The 20,720-nt window shown below is 37.1% G+C and overlaps 2 protein-coding genes across 3 annotated transcripts; one reads left to right on the top strand and one right to left on the bottom strand.

Moving 5' to 3' along the window:
• The first annotated feature begins 609 nt into the window (after positions 1 to 609).
• Positions 610 to 17,493, top strand: dennd2da (DENN/MADD domain containing 2Da). 2 transcript variants are annotated; one of them, XM_057356184.1, is made up of 16 exons: positions 610 to 869; positions 4,482 to 4,538; positions 4,660 to 4,731; positions 4,848 to 4,934; positions 6,740 to 6,838; positions 7,929 to 8,104; positions 8,412 to 8,524; positions 8,626 to 8,695; positions 10,257 to 10,334; positions 10,847 to 10,987; positions 14,561 to 14,709; positions 15,497 to 15,668; positions 15,750 to 15,800; positions 15,893 to 15,974; positions 16,609 to 16,857; positions 17,117 to 17,493. In XM_057356184.1, the coding sequence occupies exons 2-16, from the start codon at positions 4,490 to 4,492 to the stop codon at positions 17,179 to 17,181; spliced, it is 1,653 nt and encodes a 550-aa protein (XP_057212167.1). In that variant the 5' UTR covers positions 610 to 869; positions 4,482 to 4,489; the 3' UTR covers positions 17,182 to 17,493. The 2 variants fall into 2 exon arrangements, with proteins under 2 accessions (XP_057212167.1, XP_057212169.1); XM_057356186.1 differs by lacking the exons at positions 610 to 869; positions 4,482 to 4,538; positions 4,660 to 4,731; positions 4,848 to 4,934 and adding an exon at positions 5,644 to 5,850.
• Positions 17,481 to 20,629, bottom strand: LOC130567794 (DNA damage-regulated autophagy modulator protein 2). The gene is made up of 7 exons (XM_057356190.1): positions 19,963 to 20,629; positions 19,685 to 19,752; positions 19,278 to 19,420; positions 19,005 to 19,182; positions 18,421 to 18,503; positions 18,092 to 18,184; positions 17,481 to 17,965 (listed from the first exon to the last, which is right to left on the bottom strand). Exons 1-7 carry the CDS (start codon positions 20,091 to 20,093, stop codon positions 17,840 to 17,842), a joined length of 822 nt encoding a protein of 273 aa, XP_057212173.1. The 5' UTR covers positions 20,094 to 20,629; the 3' UTR covers positions 17,481 to 17,839.
• Positions 20,630 to 20,720: the final 91 nt, after the last annotated feature.

Raw genomic sequence — 20,720 nt, forward strand, 5'->3', positions numbered from 1 at the left:
TTTTTTCAGCCATTGAAGTTGAATGTACAGTATTGATTAAAACCACAAATACAATGTTATGGAAAATGTGAAAGTTTGTGGTGACAGTTAGCTTTTATTCAAATTTACTCTCATTTCTGTTTTTATAATGTCAATAAGCAGAAGCAAAAACCTTTGTGGGAAAACAGGCTTAACAAGCGCAGGGAGACAGTTAATCCGGTTATACGTTTGTGTTTAGTGCACGTATAGACTGTTTTGTTTATACAACAATCAGACAAGAACTCCAGGGGCAGAGGAGACACAGAATCGCCCTCAGATATTACTCCATACTTTCATTCAACTCAATTTTCACATACAATGTTTTCCACAGGACTACCTTTGAAGTCATTTCTATTTGCTGTTTATTTAGGGCACCGAAAGACTTACAAAAGTCAACAAAAATATTACAGACAGAAAATTATAAGACAGACCAGAACCAGTTTGGGTTCAAAAGAAAAAGGCTGTTAAACATCAGAATACATCATGAGGAAATCCCCTGTTTGACAGCTGTGTGTCAAAGTCTGCTTCAGTTCTTCTGTTATATGAACACTTCCTCTATACGAAAGCAGAAGCCACAAAGCAATTCAAATCTCACACAACAAAGTAAATACACACACAGGGCAGCTGCAGCATGACTGCAAGAGAGCAAAGACACAAGATAGGCTGCGAGGTGTGGACTGGTTCCATGTGCGTCAGGGGATACTAAATAAAAAAACAGGTTCATCAGGTAAACCGAAATGGGAAAACTTGCCATTGAGGTCCAGTTCACTATTATAGCGAGGTAAATATTTTCTCAAGTCAATCCGAAGTTTGCCGACATCTACCAGCGGGAGTACCTGAGAGGCTTTGTGGTAAGTGCCCTTGAACAGATTTTCATACAGACCACATGCATCTGCCAATGACATATCACCTTCATTCACACTCTTTAGCATTTTTTCACTTTGTAGAAGTACACTGTTTGTTAGTTGTGTTTAAAATTGGAATAAAGCTTAAGATGTTGAAAACAGGAAGCAGTAGATGAACAGCATAGTATAATAAAATAAAGTAAGTGTAATACATTGTTTGATGAACATACCATGAACAAGTGTTATGTTCTATGTTGTACCCCTTTTATTTCATGTTTATGTTACAACCTCTATTGCCAATATTTGTTTAAAAAAATTGTGAGTAACATTACATTTTAAGACTGGACAATTTTTTACATTTAAAATGTTTAAGTAACTGCAATTGACAGTGAAGTTTGTGCAAATTAAGACATGTTTGTCTTTTGCAAGTAACAGTCCGTTAAAATACTTTTTCTGATTTCCAGAAAAACATGATTAAGTTAAATGGTTTAAAGTGACTAATGCAACTGTCAATTTTAAGGCTTTTGATGCTGGTGACACGTGACTCACCGCTGGGTTGCATTTCCTGTAGTGAAAACAGCACAAACTCAGCACTGAATTTCCTGATGAAACGTGTTAGCCTTAGTTGGTTTTTACTGTAAGCTTACTGTATAAAAGAGAGCATGATTTGAAAAACATTGCACCTCAAAGAAGAACATGCAATGAAATATGCGAATACACTGAATTATATCTACATCTTGATGTATGTAATATTTTTTAAAACAGACATCTTTGTCATATGGTGCTATATCGCCCCCTAGAGTGCTTGCCGATGTTTGCGGCAGATAAAAGAGCACCTCGGCTTAATGTTTTGGGAAGTGGTCTAAGGCCGCATTAAATGACATTTGAAAACATCTTCTAGACTAGTTCTAAAGAGAAAGAAAAGCATATGAAAGAGAAAAGAAACGAGAAAGAAAATCATATGTAAATAAATGTACTAGTCAAGCATTTCATGCTAAAGAAAAAATGTACACTTGGATGTGATGCAAGAGTCACGTCCTGTTAAGTAGGAACATAACATAAGTATTTCGAAAAGTTTTGACAATTATAAAAAAACCTGTTGCACACGTTCACTTGCTCTTACTCGATTTAGTTGCTGTTGTGTTGAATATAAACCTTCTGTAAAGTAAAAGGAGAAGGCGTCATTAAATAATGTCCTGCTTTGAAGAGAAGGGTGCTGAACCCTACACGTGTTGATGCTTGTCTGTCTGTTGACTGACAGTCAATTTATGTACTTCATCCAAAGACTTTTTAAAGCGCTTAAAATTCCAAAATGTTTGTTTTGATTCTAAAACTCTAACTGAGTACAATCCTTTTTAGTCATCTTTTTTCACTATAATTTTTTTCTTTCAATATACCTATTCTGGCAATTTCACTATGGATTTTATATTTTCAAAGGAGCTATTCTTTAAAGGGTGACTATGGTTGCAATAATCCATGTCTGGTGTGTGGTTAAATACATGCTTAAGATGAAACTGATTCTTAAAAAGGACCTTGTTAATGGGGTTCAAGGCAAGCACTGTTATTTCTGGGGTCAGAAACATGCAGGAACATCTGTTTGCCAAACCTCCTTTGAGCCTTTTGAAAAGAGAATTACATTCCTTCGAGCTGTTCTAGAGTCAACATTACCTTCCCATTTTTTTAAACTGATCTGAGGCCAGATCTTGTCCCTTTATTCTCTGTCATTCACAAAGTACAGCTGGCATTCATCTTTTTATTTTGATAAAGAAGGCAAACAATTACACAAAAGGATTGTAAACCACTGTTGACATAACAGGTTTAAAGGGATAGTTCAACCAAAAATGAAAATTCTTTCATCCCTTACTTATCTTCATGTCATTCCAAACATATGATTTTTTTCATCTGCGAATCACAAAAAAAAGATATTTTGAAGAACGTTGGTAACCAAACAACAATGGACCTCGTTGCTTGTATGGACACAAAACCACTGAGCGATTTCTCAAAATATCTTATTTTGTGTTTCAGAGAAAAAAAGAAAGTCACACAGGTTTGGAATGTCATGAGGGTAAATAATGATGACAGATTTTTTGGGGGGCGGGAGGGTTTGGGTAAACTATAATTTTAAGGTCAGTGCTGTGGAGTAAAACAGCTGTAGTTCAGACACATGCATCATGTACTGGGTGTGTCCCACCATATTCATCATGACAACAAATGATGTGTTGTTTGTTAAAGTTTGTGACTTTTAATTTGTAATAAGAAGAGAGAACAAGAGAATGAATGGGTGAGTAAATGAACAAGTCAATGATTGATTGATGTCTGGGGTAGGGGAGTTCACTGGTTCCCACCAGCCAACACAGCCCACGTCTTTACATATCCATGTCTCTCTGTCTGTCGTCTGCCTCAAGACATGCTGTTCTCAATCTATTAAAACATGCCAGTTACCAGTTATATTTCACACCAAAATAAAAAAAAGTTTATTAGTCCTGATTTTTAATGAATGTTAATTCATTGAAGAAATCATTGTGTGAAGAGTGGAATGTTTCCCAGTTCACGAAAAGCCAAAAATAAAGTTGAAAGAGTTCAAATGAGCATGTTTAACTCCAAATCTATACCAGGTTAGAACGACTGCATCATGCAAAAGTCATGAAGTGCAACCTCAAAATATTCCCACATAACTGAGATAGAGTCATTGGGGCAACAGGAAGACCTAGTGCTGACCTGAAGCCGTCCTGTGGGGATTACAGTAAACTATAAAAAGACCCAGATTATACTAAATGACCACGTCTTTCACGAAAACATGGTCATAAACGTATGGGAGAGGATGGACATTCCTGTTTGAAGTACTGGGGATAAACAAGAACTCAACTTCTGATAAAACGTGCAATAAAATATTAATGTTACATGCAGTTTATCATTACACAATTGTTTCAGTCAGTGTAGTATGTTAAAAACTGAGTTCTGACATCTGGCTCCACCGCAAGCTCTCATCACATGTGACAAACTAGTTGATCTTTATGCTACAAAGCAACTGAATTTCTGTCACTTCCTGTGGTTGTGTGGCATGTAAAGTGTATGTGAAGGGTTGCAGTGTGAAGATAAACATGATGTTTATGTCATTTTTGTACATTACAGTTGTTTACTGAGCTCTGAATATGAAAGAATGTGAAATAACCTATTAAGGTAACAGCAAGTGGCTTATGCCAAGAGAAAAGCGAGAGAGTACACTTTTAGAATACAGCTGGCACAACTGCATGGCAATGGTGAAGCAGATTATTTAATCTTGTGACGTCCACACGCCTGCAGTATTGGGTGTGTCCTGAACTCAAACAAGATGTGGTACCATTAATGACGGAGATTTAGTTTGTTAATATTTACTTAAGGTGTCAGAGGACTATGACCTTGTCCTCTGGGAAAAACTATACACGTTTCTTATATCTGAGTTTCAATCATAACCTTTACACATATGGAGCATAAAGCACAGCTCTCTCTGAAACTTTTGTGTCAACTGATTTTTCGTAATTGAATCACATATGGAGAAAACAAATAGTGTAGCTATTGTGGACAACTGTGTGCTAGAAGAAAAGTTGACGACTGAACACAACTTTGTTTTGTAAACAGGGGACACCATGACATCACCCAGGGGAACCTGGATTTTCTCTTCCATGCGTTCTAAGAGTAAGTAAACTTTGAAAATGTACATTGCAACGTTATTAGTTTCAAATGAATGAGTCTGAATAACAACACTCAAAACAACACAACTAGAAAGACTTCTGATTCCTTTGTTTGACTTCTGCAGCCAGACCGTCGCAGGATGAAGGGGAGAATAATTTCAGGAGGCGTTTATTTTCCTCTTTCAGAGGTGAACGACGTGAGTCCTACGGTTTACACCTTTCTTTACATTAGCCATAAAAGCCCTGTAAATAAACTGACAGATGCACATATATATGAATTAACACATCGGTAATGTTCTGTCCTGGTGTGCAGAAAGATCTAAAGGAGCAGAAGACGATGGTACGACAGACATAGAAAAGAGACGGGCTTTATCAGATGGAGGAATTGAGACCAGCAAAGGTAGGACTTTAACCTTTGGAGTTTACTGAAGTGAAACTTTTTCCGCTAATGGAAGTGGGTCGGTCAGGTAAGGATAGTGAAAGGATAAACACAACCTCTGATCACATCGAACAGCTCTTTTCAGAAATGGTGTCCGGAAAGTGCTTTTGCATGACGGTCTGTCAACCTGGTTGTTGTTCGATTCTGAGATAAAGTTCTTGTGGTTAATATGTGGGACCCTATGTATGACCCTATGCCAACGCTGAGGGGATGGAAAACCCAAAGCACATAAGGCCTTTGCCCTGGAGAGAGCTTTTTATTTTTTTAAAGAGAAAACAAGAGCAGTCAACACAACTTTAAAGAATTGGAAAGTGCCTTAAAATACGCAGCTTTGACGTCAGCCTTCTAAAGTGCAGAATGATGTCATTAAAATTTTTGATATATTAGTTATAAATGTATATTTTCTAAATGCTAATTTTTGTTTTGTAGCACACTAGTTTATAAATATCCTTATGTTAAATATATTCTTACCAAAGCACAAAGAAAATAAATGTCTTAAAAGTAAGGTTATCCTTTTTGTTTTTGAATTGTAAGCCACATTTTATGTTCACAAACACTTGCACATCAAAACATCACCTGCAGTTGAGTGATTCACAAACGCTCGGCACAAAAGAATCGTTCACAAGAATCGCTTCAGAACAGCGGCTCGCGAATCGAACCTGAGCAGCGCACTGCACCCGCACCTCGCGCGCACTCCTCGGTAATATCGTGATCTCGCGTCGTCCGTGGGAAAGACTGTCGGTAGCTCTTTATCTAAATATCACGCTAGTTTGCTAAATTGAGAAACGTACCCAAAGAGATTGTAATATGAACGGAGTGACTCTATCTAGTGTAAAAAGAAGAGTAAAGAAGACAAAACCCGCCGCCAAACACCGGAGTAAGTTGCTCATCTGTAGAAAGTGTCTCTGTAAAATGACTGAAAATTCATGTTATTATCAAAGAGATAATAATTATTAGAAATTGTGTTAAATAATACTGCCACTTTTGTGAATATCCTTTTCTCTTACTCTCAAGCGTGTAAGAAAAACTCCTTAAAGACTTTAAAAACTTGGGATAATAACTTTGATATTTACAATCTAAATAGATGGAGCAAGCTGCTTGAACACCCTTGATATGTAACGTTAGGTCATGCATTATGATAGTCTTAGTACATATGGTAAATATCTGTCTGAAAACAAAAGATGACAGTTAATGGTGCAGGTTTGACTGGTTGTGTCACAATATTGGATCAGTGATATTGATGTTTTATTAAACATGTTGTAATGCGCTTCAATGACACGCCAATTGATCTTTGTTTCGCATCAGAGAACAAATGTCATATTTCAACTGCATTTTTTTAAAGATGAAATGATAGATTAGTAAATATATATCTTAAGAAAATGTACAAATAAACTGAACTAAATGTGTGCGCTTACAAATCAGGCAAAGCCTTAGAAAAATGGACACTTTACAAAACATTGTATTTGTTATTCATGAGTTAACACGGATTTAAAATAAACAGCACTTCAACAGCATTTATTGATATTTGTTCAGTATTTGTTAATACGTTTCAAAAGTTGTATCTGTTAACATTAGTTAATGCTCAGTGAACTAACAGTTGTATTGACATTAACTAACACAAAAGACTAATACATACTATTGCTCATTATGTTACTTAATGCATTTACTAATGTTAACAAATACAATCTAAAATGCTGCAGGCATTTCTGTGAACATTGTGATAATGCAATCCATAACTTGTTTGTTTCTGTACTGTCGTTTCTCAGGTGTCTTCCTTCCAGGTGAAGATCAAGACCAAGAGTTGGGAGCCATGAAGAGGTTCAGTAGTATGTTCTCATCCTTCCGTGGGAAAATCAGCAAAGACAGTGAGAAAACAGTTATTTAAGCACTTTATAATCTGTACAAACACAGTCTAGGTGCTTTAATAATCCCATTAGACCGTTCTTTTCCAGTTCTCAAAAATCCTTTTGCATAATATATTTGACGACATATGTTGTGAATATTTATTTAATGTGCCAAAAGTGTTTTTATAAGCACTTGAATGAATGCAAATCATTTTATAACTTTAATGACTCTGCAAAACTATGTTGGCTTTAGCTGTGTTAGCTTTATGATAGCTTTAGTAGAATACATTTAATCCTAAATATAAAAAAATCTCAACATATTCTTGTTAAGTCAAACGTCTGAGGAATGTCCAAGTTAACACTTAATGCTTAAACATTAAAGTAAAAAAAAGGTAAAGCCTCAGGGAGGTTCACAGTTACTCAAAGCACAAAATTTGAATGTGTTCTTTAGTGCATTTCTACTTTTCACTTGTCAGCAGCAGTTATTGTTCTATCCTTTATAGAAAGGCACATTGAGAGTTGCCATGGTGACACAAGTCAAGCTAGAACAAGACTAAAGTGGACTCCGACGGTATTCCTTCGGCTTTGTTTGCTCTGTGTTGGGGGAGGCTGTCAAAGCAATGTTAAGAAACTCCATTTTTTTCCGCGGGGAATTTGTTTGTACTTGTTCTTGGTGCAGCATTCCCTGTTTGATCCGAGGTTGAGTCCACACGTGTTTTGATACTATGCTCTTTCTTAATAAAACCTTATCTTTAATCGTTAAAGAATATAACAGTTGGTTAATATTAACATAAAACATAAATGTTAATTTATCTTTAACATAAAAGAAACTACAGTGTTGTTTAGGAGCATCATGTGTTGATCTCTTAAAGGAATAGTTCACTCAAAATAAACAATGATGTCATCATTTACTCATTTACTTATTCTCATACCTATTCCAAACCCATACGACTTTCTGTTTCATTGGAAAGAGCATGTGCAGTACAGTTCTTAAAAATGCCCCATTTTGTGTTCCACAGAAAGTCAAACAGGTCAAAACAAAATTTATAAGTGAACTATTTTTTTAATCATTAAGAGGCAACCATTGAATCTTATATGTGTGTGATTGTAGGAGCTTCCAAGGAACCAGACCTACTTGTTAGCACAGAGCTTTCTCCCGTTGAAGAAAAGTCAAAAGAGCAGCGCTACGCCAGTGGGCAGTTTTTCTTCGAGTATCTGGTGGTGGTTACTCCTAAACTGACAAAAGAGGGGACGTATGAACCACAGATCATCTACCAGTTCCCTAAGGTGATACAGACAGAACCATGTGCTCTGCGTGTAGGCACATGCACAGTACCTTTAGAAAGAATTCAGGTGTTGGATTTCTTTTTATAAAAGTATTTACATTTTTCACTCAGTTAGACTTTTGTTTCATCAGATTACTGAATATTTAAAATGAGCAAAAATTAGGAGACTAAGATAAAAATGAGAATGTAAGTAATACCTAACATGTTTGATTGCCATAGCAAGAAAGTCATACAGGTTTGGAATGACATGAGAGTTAGTAAATGATCAAAGAATTTTCATTTGACATTTTATTCTTTAATAACCACAGAAGGATGGAATGGTCCGATTTCAAAAGGAGGAGGAAGAGAAGACCTTAAAGGCTCTCAAACTCTTTTGCTTTCCAGAGGGTGTTAACTGGGCCCCTTTGACAGAATATTGCAGGTACTGTGACCGCAGGACACATCATTTTTCCCAGCATGCACTGTGGGAGCACTGTATTTCACTTTCTCCATTTCTCTCTCTCTTTTTTCTCTGCTTCACAGTGAAACATTCTCTTTCGTGCTTACAGATGTTGATGGAAGCAGAAAGAACGGATACTGTAGGAGGCTGCTGGTAAATTTTGACTGGGTTCTTTTACAGTACTTGTTAGAACTTGTGTTGAAGGCCTTATTTAATAAAATATCAAGAACACCGTAAACACCACATAGCAACATCCTAGCAATCACTCACATCACTTTTTGTCACGTCACATTTTTCTCAGAAAACTATTGTAATGCCTAAAAAGATATTGATAAATGCTATTAAATTTTCTAGAAAATATTTAAAGGGGTCATATGGCGCGAATATGTGTTTATCTGTGTCTTTGGTGTGTTATTAAGTTGCCCATGCATGTATGAGACACGTAAAATTGTAAAACGTAAAAGTGTCGGAACAAAAGATGCATTCTATCTAAAAGCAAATGCTCACCCAGACCTGCCTGAAACGCCTCGTGTAACCACACCCCCACAAATCTACCTCAGTTCGTTGTATGAGTTGACTAAGTCCGCCCAAATGTAAATGCAAGTAAGGTGGGCTTACCTGTCAGAAGTGGCGTAGGCAGAATTTTATTTTTGGACGGGCCTGGGCAAAAGTGTGCGGGCACCTTGACTGTCTTGGCTGTTTTTTTTTTTAATAAACTGCGGCACATAACACGCGCAGCACAACAACAACAAACTACCACGTCTCAGTCCCAAACACGTTTTAACAAGTATTGCATTAATATTAGACTCATTGCATTAATCTCATTTTTATTGATTTACCTAAACACATAAAAACGAAAATGCCACTTATTTAATCAATTAAGCACATTTATTTAATAATCAACAACAAAATAAAATGTTTACCAAAACTTTAAATCGCACATAAGACGATTGAAAAACGAAAATAGCGCATTTAATCAATTCATTTATTTAATAACGCTCAAATGAAATGTTGCTGGAGGAGTTCTCTCCCAGGGAAATACAAGTTTTTTAAAAATAATTGTTAATAGAAATTTGTTTCGACATCGCGCTGGCTAACACATACGTTAGGCTAACTGCATGCAAAGTGCAAAGCGCGTGAAAACAAGTCAATCAAATTCGTTAAGCATCCAAAATGACATTTTATTATTTTAAGATTTGAGATGACACAGTCATGTTTGTAATTATGTTGAATACAATAACATAACAATAGTTTAATAAATAAAATATTTTTGTAATAACTGGGTGGGCCTATTCATAAAATGGGCAGGCCCGTCTGCTGGCTACGCCCCTGCCTGTCAGTACATTTGCTTTGGAACCTGATGTTCCAAATATGGTAAGAGGCGTTACATTTCCGTCACACGCTTGCAGTATTCGACCAATCACTACGCACTGGTTAACTGGCCAATCATAGCACACCTCGCTTTTCAGAGCGATGAGCTTTGTTAAAAATCTGCGCGTTTCAGAGAGGCGGGGCAAAGAGGAGATACAAACATGCACGGTATGTGGAAAATACAGCGTTTTTGAACCTTAAATCGTGTATATACACATTGCATTACATCTAAAACAAACGATAATATTCATTTTAGCCGTGTCATATGACCCCTTTAAAAGAAATGTAAATTATTTTATGTTTCTAAGGAACTTTTTTGTCTTGTTTCTGTTTTCATGCTTAGCCTTATGGGAAGGGAGCTCGTCCACCTGAAGCATACTGTATCATCAGTAATGTAGCCTGCTTTGGACTTTTTTCCAATGTACGTCCTCTTTAACATTTTTTTTTATTTTGCACTGTTACCTGTTTTACACTGCATATAAATAGGTCAAAAGATTCACGCTGACCACAAAAGCCAAATAGTGCTGTTGTTTAGCGAAGGTAGGATTTCAACACAGAGGCTGTTTTTGCCACACATACCACATTGAAATAAATTAACAAATTGAAAAACACACTACAAATGCATGCCTATTGTTTAAAAAGAGACATCTGTCAGGCTTCCACATGCAGACAAACACAACTTAAATATGTAGCTAAAATGCTACAGTTTGTTTCGGCTGAACTTTGTTCAGGTACTGAGTTTGTTTGTTCAGGACAAACAACAAAGCCAGTGACCTTAGAGTATTTGGAAATTCATTGCTTACATTTTTTTTTTAATTTATATGCTAATGAGGTTATATATGAAACAACTTCTCATGTAGATGAAAAACCCCATTTTCTTATTTGTCGATGTCTGTTTGCAGCATTGTTCAACTTGCCCGCTTGACATTTCAGATCTTTGATGAGGTGGAGAAGCGCAGAAAGATCTCCATGGCCATGATCTATCCATTTATGCAGAGCCTAAGAGAGTCTGCTTTTCCTGCTCCCGGACACACCGTTAGCATCAAGAGCTTCATTCCAGAGAGAGGCACAGAGGTAAGAACTAGCGCTAAAACAACACATTTTTAAAGGAAAGTTGGTATTAGGAAACTGCCCACCAGATGCCAATCAAACACGTTTCACAGACTTGAATGATTTAAATGTTAAGACTAAATAAAATCGATATGGAGACAGAACACAGAGTATTCATTAACTAGAGTTGCTTGCACTACTTATGCTAAAAGATGCTTAAAGAGTACACAACATGAGATCATGAAAATGACATTTCATGCAGTGTGTAATGTTGGCGTGTTTGATAGTAAGCAGTCTGCCAAGTTGTAAATCCGAAGGTGAATGAATAACAAAGTTATTGGCTTGGAAAAAAGGGAGTCGACTCTGAATCGCGCAAACGAGTCGCCCCTAGTCCGATTTGCGAATCGCCACGGATGTACGTCACTACATATAGTCTCCGCCTACGTTTTGCTAGGACTGCCCGCAAAAACTTCACTCTTCTCCCCCAAACACTGTAGCTCGTGAGCCTCGTTCATGGTAGACCAATCACAGCAGACTAGACCATCTGACCAATCATATCAGACTAGGCTAGCAGAAAGGAGGGGATTAGACCGATAGATCGCGGAACGAATCATTTGAGAGTCAGTCAAGAAGTAAGGTAAGAATAACTGCCTATTATTACAAAATAATAGTGTTTTTACACCTTCTATGTACATAAACGTGTTGTTGGACACTCCATAAACCAAAGTAGGACCTTAAAAATCCCTAGTTACAGTGAGGGAAATAAGTATTTGATCCCCTGCTGATTTTGTAAGTTTGCCTACTTACAAACAAATGAAGGGTCTATAATTTTTATGGTGGGTTTATTTTAACTGATAGACACAGAATATTAAAAAAAATCAGGGGAAAAAAATGTTATATAAAGGTTATAAATTGATTTGCATTTCAGTCAGTGAAATAAGTATTTGATCCCCTACCAACTAGCAAGAATTCTGGCTCCACAGATTGGTTATGTGCCTATATGGACCACAGATTAGTCCTGTCACTTTAAGAAAGTACTCCTAAATCAGCTTGTTATGTATATAAAAGATGCCTGCCAACAGAATCTGTATCTTCCAGTTCAACCTCTCCAACACCATGGTCCAGACCAAATAGGTTTTAAAGGATGTCAGCGACAAGATTGGAGACCTGCACAAACCTTGAATAGGCTACAGACAGAAGCTTGGTGAGAAGGAGACAACTGTTGGTGTGATTATTTGGAAATAGAAGATATACAAAATAACTATCAAATGCCCTTGTTCTGGAGCTCCCTGCAATATTTCCCCAATGGGGTAAAGATGATCATGAGAAATGTTAAAGATCAGCCCAGAACTACACGGAAGAAGCCTGTTAATGATTTCAAGACAGTTGGGAACACAGTTAGCAAGCAAAACATTGGTAACACATTGGTAACACGCTATGCCACAGTAGACTGAAATCCTGAAGCACCCGCAAGGTCCTCCTGCCCAAGAAGGCCCGCCTGGCTCGTCTTAAGTTTGACAATGAACATCAAAATGATTCAGAAAAGGCTTTGGCGAAAGTGCTGGCACTGCTGTGAGACCAAAATGGACTCCTGTGTTTGGAGGGAGAGAAATGCTGACTATGAGCCCAAGAACATCATGTCTACAGAGAAGCACAGTGTTGGAAACATTCTGCTTTAGGGCTTTTTCTCTGCTACAGGTATACAGGATGACTTCACCGCATTGAGGGGCTGAGGGACGGGCCCATGTACCGTAAAATCTTGGACGAGAACCTCCTCCCCTTAACTAGGTCACTGAAGATGGGTCATGGATGAGCCTTTAACATGACAAAGACGCAAAACATATTGCCAAGACAACCAAATAGTGGCTTAAGGAGAAGCACATTAAATGTCCTAGCCAGTCTCTAGACCCTAGTCCTATAGAACCTCTGTGAAGGAGGCTAAAACTCCAATTTGCTGAGCGACAGCCAAGAAACCTTAAAGATTGACAGAGGAGTGGACTAAATGTATCCGGACACATGTGCAAACCTGGTGACCAACTATCAGAAATGTCTGACCTCTGTGCTTGCCAACAAGGGTTTCTCCACAAAGTACAAAGTTATGTTTTGCTTGGGGATCAAATACTTATTTCACTGACTGAAATGCAAATCAATTTATAACCTTTATATAACATTTTTTTCCCCTGATTTTTTTTAATATTCTGTGTCTATCAGTTAAAATAAACCCACCATAAAAATTATAGACCCTTCATTTGTTTGTAAGTAGGCAAACTTACAAAATCAGCAGGGGATCAAATACTTATTTCCCTCACTGTATGTACTCTTTAAAATATTTAAAAAATATCCTTAAACTCTCTCTTTTAGCCTCATAAATGCACCGTTGATTCAATGTGAATGACACATCAGTGAATAAAATGAACAAAATTAATAATAGTTTTATTATAGTAAAAATGGGGTAAAGCATGTTTTTTTAAATGGGATTGATTACCGTTATATAACCACAATTTTAATACAAATACCATGGTTAAACTATGGTTACTGTAGCAAAACCATGTGTAAAATGTGGTAAACATGGTAACCAAAACTATGGTTAATTTTCACAAGAGATTACAGTTGGGCAAACCAACAGCTGCTATATATTCAATTAATAATAGCAAAAAATTGGCAAACACAAGTTTGTAAGAACTGGTATTTGTCAACCATTTCCTATCAAGAACAAGAGAGAGGAAGAGGAAATAAAACATGGGCGTAAAACCAGAGAAGAGAATAGGAGCTGGTGACCTAGTAATTATAAACCATGGAGTGAAATTATAGTAAATTCAAGGCGGTGTAATATAATCCATCACTTAATCCAACCAAGCACATCGGCAGGCATAGACACGCTGTTCACAAACACACAGTCAGAGCAGCAGGAAAAAGAGCTGAGCTCATACACTACCACAGGGTAGAAGGTCAGAGATGTGCTGTTTCTGCAGGTATGTCTTCATGCTGTGTATGGACTTGACTCAGTTCTGCTTGAATTTCTCCTTGAGCACATTTTTGTATGTAACGTTCCATTCAAGTGATCTTCACATGCCTCACATTATAGTATCGCTCATTATTCTGATGAAAGTTACAGGTCTATATGGAACAGAAGTATTAGGGAAGCCATTTTGAATCTGTATTTCTCTTTTAAAAAAGTTTACATTTATGCATTTGGCAGATGTATAAATATACTTTTTTTATATAAAATATTTTATATATTTATTCTTGGGATCAAACCTCCCCACCAAAGCAGTTACTCTGAAAGTACTAAACCATATTAAGCTATTATTAAAGCTTAAATTATTTAAACGTTTGATGGAAAAACCTCATTACCAAAAATAAAATTGTATAGTTTTAAATTAATTATTTAAATGATTATATAAAATAATGAATAATTATTATATATATGAAATATGTAAATTAATTATACAAACTAAAACAAAATATCTCATGCACACCACCGTTGCAAGTTTGGCTGAAGGGCGGTCATAGATGAGGCAGGTGGTTATAACATCCAGTAGCTTCAGGTTCATACTGGTGCTATTTCTAATAAAATATATGTTTGTCTATCTACAGACCATCAGTTTAACTCGTCCGACAGATTCCTGGCTGGAGCACGTGGATTTCCGCACATTGTTCAATTGCCTGTCGGATGAGGAGGTGCTCCTGGTGTTTGCTGCTACTGTACTAGAGAGAAGAATCATCTTCATCGCTGAGGAGCTTGGGTAATACAACACACAAACACACAGTCATATAGACTTTTAGTACGCTTATGCACACAAGATGCATATTGGCGATGCTAATACTGTGAAAATAATTATCTGTAGGTTTGTAATTCTACCATTGTATTCATAGTGTTTCGAGGCATAGATTTGTATTAGCGATACTAATTATAAATAAACTCCTCATAAAATACAGCCATGATATAGATGTTTTATTATTATTCAGTGCCACAAAAAATAGAGGTATTATATCACATTTGTTGCCAGAAAATAAAACAACTAAGTTCAATGCTTTCAAAGTTTTTTTATTTTCAAAGTTTTTTTTATTTTCAACTTGTTTCAAAGAGGTATTTTATAACTTGACATTATTCATAAAGTGACCGCCAGAGGGCGTCATTGACTTACAGGGTGTTAGGTTGAGCGTGTCTACTGCGCACTGTTGAAACAACACTGGTGTACATTCATGACTTCAACTCTTTGAATTAAACTATATACAATTTTTGTACAACATTTAGAGATGTTTCACGGGTTCAAGCTACATTCAGTGGTTTCAATACCATGATGACATCACAAAGAGTGCTATTGGTCTCACGCTACATAGGTGCAGCTTTCAATCGACTTGGTCATTTTTTAAGATATGATTATACAGATAGTACTTAAGATTTACATTATTCACTATACTCCAGACAAATATATTTGCCTTATATTAAACACGTTTGTCTGATCAAATGTTTTGAAAATACTGTAAAATCAATAGAAAAAGTTCACCATCATCTCTGTCTCCCTGCAGAACGTTATCTCAGGTGATCCACGCGGTGGCTGTTCTCTTGTATCCCTTCATCTGGCAGCACACGCTCATATCCATCATTCCGGAGATCCTCATCGATGTCGTCATGGCACCCACACCATACCTGCTGGGTGTCCAGAAACGCCTGGCAGATCAGGTCACTGACCAGACAGAGGTCGGTGCCTTTAATGAACTTTACAAACAGTTGTAAACACTGAAATCTCAATCTTGATTAAATTCATAAACTTTCTTACAGGTGCTTGTTGTTGACTTGTCAGAAGACAGAAAGGAGACATTTATCAAGTGTGTAAGTTTGGCCATCCCGTGCACGTAATGAAGAGTTTTTTGAACGTTTATTCTGAAATGTGTCGATTGAGGTTGAAATGTTTCTTCACACAGATGGGAGATGAGGACACAATATTACCTCACAAACTCAAAGAGGAAATCAGACAGGCCCTCGGTGCCAAAAACGACAAATCAAGTAAGCAATGTTACTACTTAAAGGAGTCATATGACACGGCTAAAACGAATATTATCATTTGTTTTAGATGTAATGCAATGTGTATACACGACTTAAGGTTAAAAAACGCTGTATTTCCACATACCGTGCATGATTGTATCTCCTCTTTGCCCCGTCTGTCTGAAACGCGCAATTTTTTACAAAGCTCATCGCTCTGAAAAGCGAAGTGTGCTATGATTGGCCAGTTAACCAGTGCGTAGTGATTGGTCGAATACTGCAAGCATGTGACAGAAATGTAACGCCTCTTACCATATTTGGAACATCAGGTTCCAAAGAAATTGTGCTGACAAGACTGACTTGCATTTACATTTGGGCGGTCTTAGTCAAATCATACCACGAACTGACGTAGATTTGTGGGGGTGTGGTTACACGAGGCGTTTCAGGCAGGTCTGGGTGAGCATTCGCTTTTAGATACAATGCATCTTTTGTTCCGACACTTTAATTTTTGCAATTTTACGTGTCTAATACATGCATGAGCAACTTATAACACACCAAAGACACAGAAAAACACGTATCCATGGCATATGACCCCTTTAAGTAAATCTAGCTGATGTATATAGCAAGGTTGAATGTTTTTTATTTATCATCATTGCAGGTCTTGAGGAGTTGAACCAAGTGGTCCCAGAAGCTTTTTTGCCGTTCTTTATCAAGACCGTCGGCCACTTCGCCAAGCACATCGTGCGGAACGACAAGGACAAGCAGGGCGAGTTCCAGCCGAGGAATTTCTGTAAAGCTATAGAGTCTAAAAGCACACGTCGATTTGTAAAGAAGTTCGTACAGACACAGATGTTCGACCTCTTCATTCAGGAGGTGGAGCAGAGACCCGCATCACAGGACGGCACAGGTAAGACACGCCCTCTTTTGACTAGATGCCTCATTGAATCGATTTAATTAATCTTTGATATTGGTGAAAACATTTTTTTAAGAAAACGTGTCTCACAGACCTGAGCGCCACACAAGGGTTAAGAACTTAAAAATGTGTTTCGTGTGTGTATTTGAAATAAACAAACTAATTTCTGCATTTAAAATACTTTTTGTGAATCTTTGCACCACAGAATCTGAATTAAAAAAAAATTCCCGAAACATATTTTTCTCTGTTCCAGGGTTTTTTGAGAGAAAGATCGCTGAATACCAGAAAAAGATGAGAGAGAGGGCAAAGAAACATTAGCGGAAAGACTCGCCAAATGTCTGATTGTAAATCTGCTGTGAAATAAATCAAGTAGTATAATTATTTTAAAGACTGTAGATAGAATTACATTTGACTATTTTTTTATTTATGGTTTTCGTCTGTTAGTTTTACTGCTGTGACACTTGTGTTCAGGTCTTGACGGGTGTCGGGGGATTTTTACTGTAATAAGCTGCTGTATTTAATGTCTGTAAGACCTGTTTTAGCTAGAAGCTTTGGCTGTAGTTTTTGACCATAAAATTGCAGAAGCTGAGCCAGTGAAAACATGCTAAATAAAAAAGTTTTTTTTAAACGTCTCAGTGTTTTTTAATGAAAAACAATACAAATTCAGTCTGAAATAAAATTGTGAACAAATTTATATCTCATCGTATCAACATTTAGCAAATTACTGTGAAAGCACTGAAAGACGTCCAGATGGTTCTTATAACATAAAAGACTTGTTAAAAGTTAGTAACTGTATTACATTTACAGTGCAGCTATGCTGAAATATCAAACCAGACATACAAATGCTTCTCTACTAATACTAAATTTCCCCTTCAGGATGATTCAGATTTGGACAGAAAGAGCATCTGTTTGTGAAATATTGTACACAGACTGACTATCCACTGCAGTTTTGATGTCTGACACAAGATGGAGTTTTTCAGATGGTGCCAGCCAACAGGGGTGAACGTTCTCCATGGTGGACACACTCCCTCCCTTCATAGTGAGGATAGTCATAATAAAGATGGTTACTGTGAAGAACAGGCTGAACCCGCAAATTAATTTTCTGCGTAAAAAAAAGAGAATGTATAGTCAAACAAGATGGTAAAAGTGCACACATCATATATTGTGTATTAAAATAAATAAAAAATCCCCAGATCATCATTTCGCAATGGCATGGCATGAAACACACCTGAAAATCATGTATATATGTGAGAAAGAAGCTGATGAAGGAGAACGCCAGAGACCATTCAGATGCAGCGCTTACATGATGAGCTACGAAACCCTACAACACACACGAAGAGCTTGTACACACATCTGTTATCAAAACCATCAGAACAGATATGTATGTGATATACTGTGACAATAAAGCAGTACGCGTGAGACAATGGTTTACATTTCTAACAGTATCATGCTCTTATCACATAAAATGATAGTGTAATATTCAGAATTTCTATCTATTTGGTGTTTGAAATATTAAATGGAAACATAGCAGGTAGTCAAGCACATAATCTGTTTTACTCTCTCTCCCGGCCGCCAGTGTAACTTCTTGGCCACGTCCACACCAGGCAGGGCATCGTACATTAACACCGAGGATATGAATACTTAGCTTCAGTTAAAGTAAAATAAGTGACTTATGACTGTGTATGTATATGTGCATCTATTATTGTGCTTAACATTACCAATATGAGTCTCCCAACCTGGAATATTTTTGTAAGACACGGTGGGTCCAAAAGTCAGAGACTGTTAGTAAAATGCTTTTGTTTTGCATTTTCTGTATTTTTCTTAAATTAGTCAATATTATTAGCATAAAAATTTAAGTGAAAAGATTAATTGAAGAATTTTTATTTTTTCACATCTTGCACTTATAATCCACATTATCAAGAGACTGAGAATGTTACAAAGAGCATCTTGAGCGTTTCAATGAAAATAAATGAACATTTTCTTTCACATTTTGTAAAGATCACTTTAAATTTTAGTTAACTTTTTTTAAAGTACTATCTTAAACACTGGATTTAAAAGTTTTCATTCCAGAGTTTCATTGTGGTTGCACTTTTACACTTGTTTTTTTATTTATTTCGCACACAGCACATATAAAAGGATACATGTTATTATGCTAATGAGAGACCACGATGCAACTGCCATACGTGCCCATAGAATATCTTTGCCATGGAAACGTGGTTGCATGCGGTAGGACATAGCATTCTGAACCAGGATATACAATGTCCCTGGGCCAAAGGTCAGCCCCGCCCCCAAGAGGTGTACAGATATTATATCTGTTTTCTGAAAGAGAGTACATTTTGAGATATGACCGTTATTAAACACAGAACAATATAGCCGTGCCCTCACAATGAACGTCTATGTTTTGGTTGTGTTACCTGGAAGTTGGCGACAACACACATCGCTACAGAGCTGAAGATGCCCAGAAGAAGACCAGTGTAGTTCATCAGCTGTAAACCAGACTCCGATGCCGATATCAAAGCCTGAACTTGTTTATATCGCACATACATTGTGCCCAAGCCTGCAAACACAAACCCACACTTAAAGACTGGTGTACTAACATTTTCTCTAAATTACATTTTAAAATGACATTACAAGTTCTAAATTAGTAAGTCATTTAAAGTTTTAATATAAACAAACTGACAAGACGGTATGGGTTTGTGTCTTGCTGTTTTTGTCCAACCTTCAATATCTCTTAAACTTTCAAGCTTAAAAACAAGCAATTTTTTAATCCTTTTCTAAAACGAGATTCAGGCTAAAATGCGAGTCATCTAAGAAACGTTACCCAAGAAAGCCGAGATTGAGAGCATGAAGCCGAACACACATCGTTCAGGAACCTCAGTGCCCGTGTCACTACAAACAAAACATGCACAGTATGACAGCAAGAAAAAAATCCATTTCAATCAAGTAATGTACATTTCAAATATTCCCAAAATGACATTGTTATCCCTGCAATTTAACTTCACGTGTAACTCAACACATATCCAACATAAAAGGGAAAAACACACATTGCAAAGTGCAGTTATAATCCCTCAGGATGGCTGTAATGAAGGCAGAACTCACCTGATGTACGGAATGATCAGGTCAGCGTGTCCCAGCACGACCGCTGTGGCATACGAGAGGAGTAATGTAGCGGACGACCAGATGACCAGAGCCGCGGGGAGAACGCAGAGCCCTCGTCTGAACCAGCACATGATGCCTCACATAGAGCCGGTCCCGAGATATTCACTCACAGACAAATTATATCAACGACACATCAAGAAGAATCACATCAACCCAACAAACAGAAGGCCAAAGATGAAAAAGCAAAAACACACTTGTACACAAGCAAAGGAACGGTGATAAATCCCATTGCAAAGAACCATCTTATCTACACATGCAGACACAAAGAATAGAAAGCAAGGTCAACTCAGCATCAGATATAACAGCCCTGAAGGTCAATGACATGGACACATATCACCAGACAAGCTTCTATTAGACACACAGAAATGAATGTTAGGAAATACTGGAAATGCAAAGAAGAAGAGTTAGTAAGAGAGGATCCAAGTGTGTGAAAATCGAAAGTTTTGTTCTGTGTGAATGATTTTGCGTGTGTGATGCTTTGCTTAAAGTCCTGTGACCAAAATCAGCTGACCTTCATTCAGCGTGATTTCACTTTCTGAGCTCAAATAAGCTTAAACTCAAACAGACACACACGCGCACGCACGCCCTTTCAAAGTACAGCAGAGTTTGGAAACGAGCAATGCATACATAACCTAATGCATAAAAACCCATAGTACTACCATTGTACGTCTTTTTTGTCAAATAAATATGAAGACAAA

The sequence above is a fragment of the Triplophysa rosa genome, linkage group LG17 (genome assembly GCF_024868665.1).
Source record: "Triplophysa rosa linkage group LG17, Trosa_1v2, whole genome shotgun sequence".
In the NCBI taxonomy this organism is placed as follows: Eukaryota; Metazoa; Chordata; class Actinopteri; order Cypriniformes; family Nemacheilidae; genus Triplophysa; species Triplophysa rosa.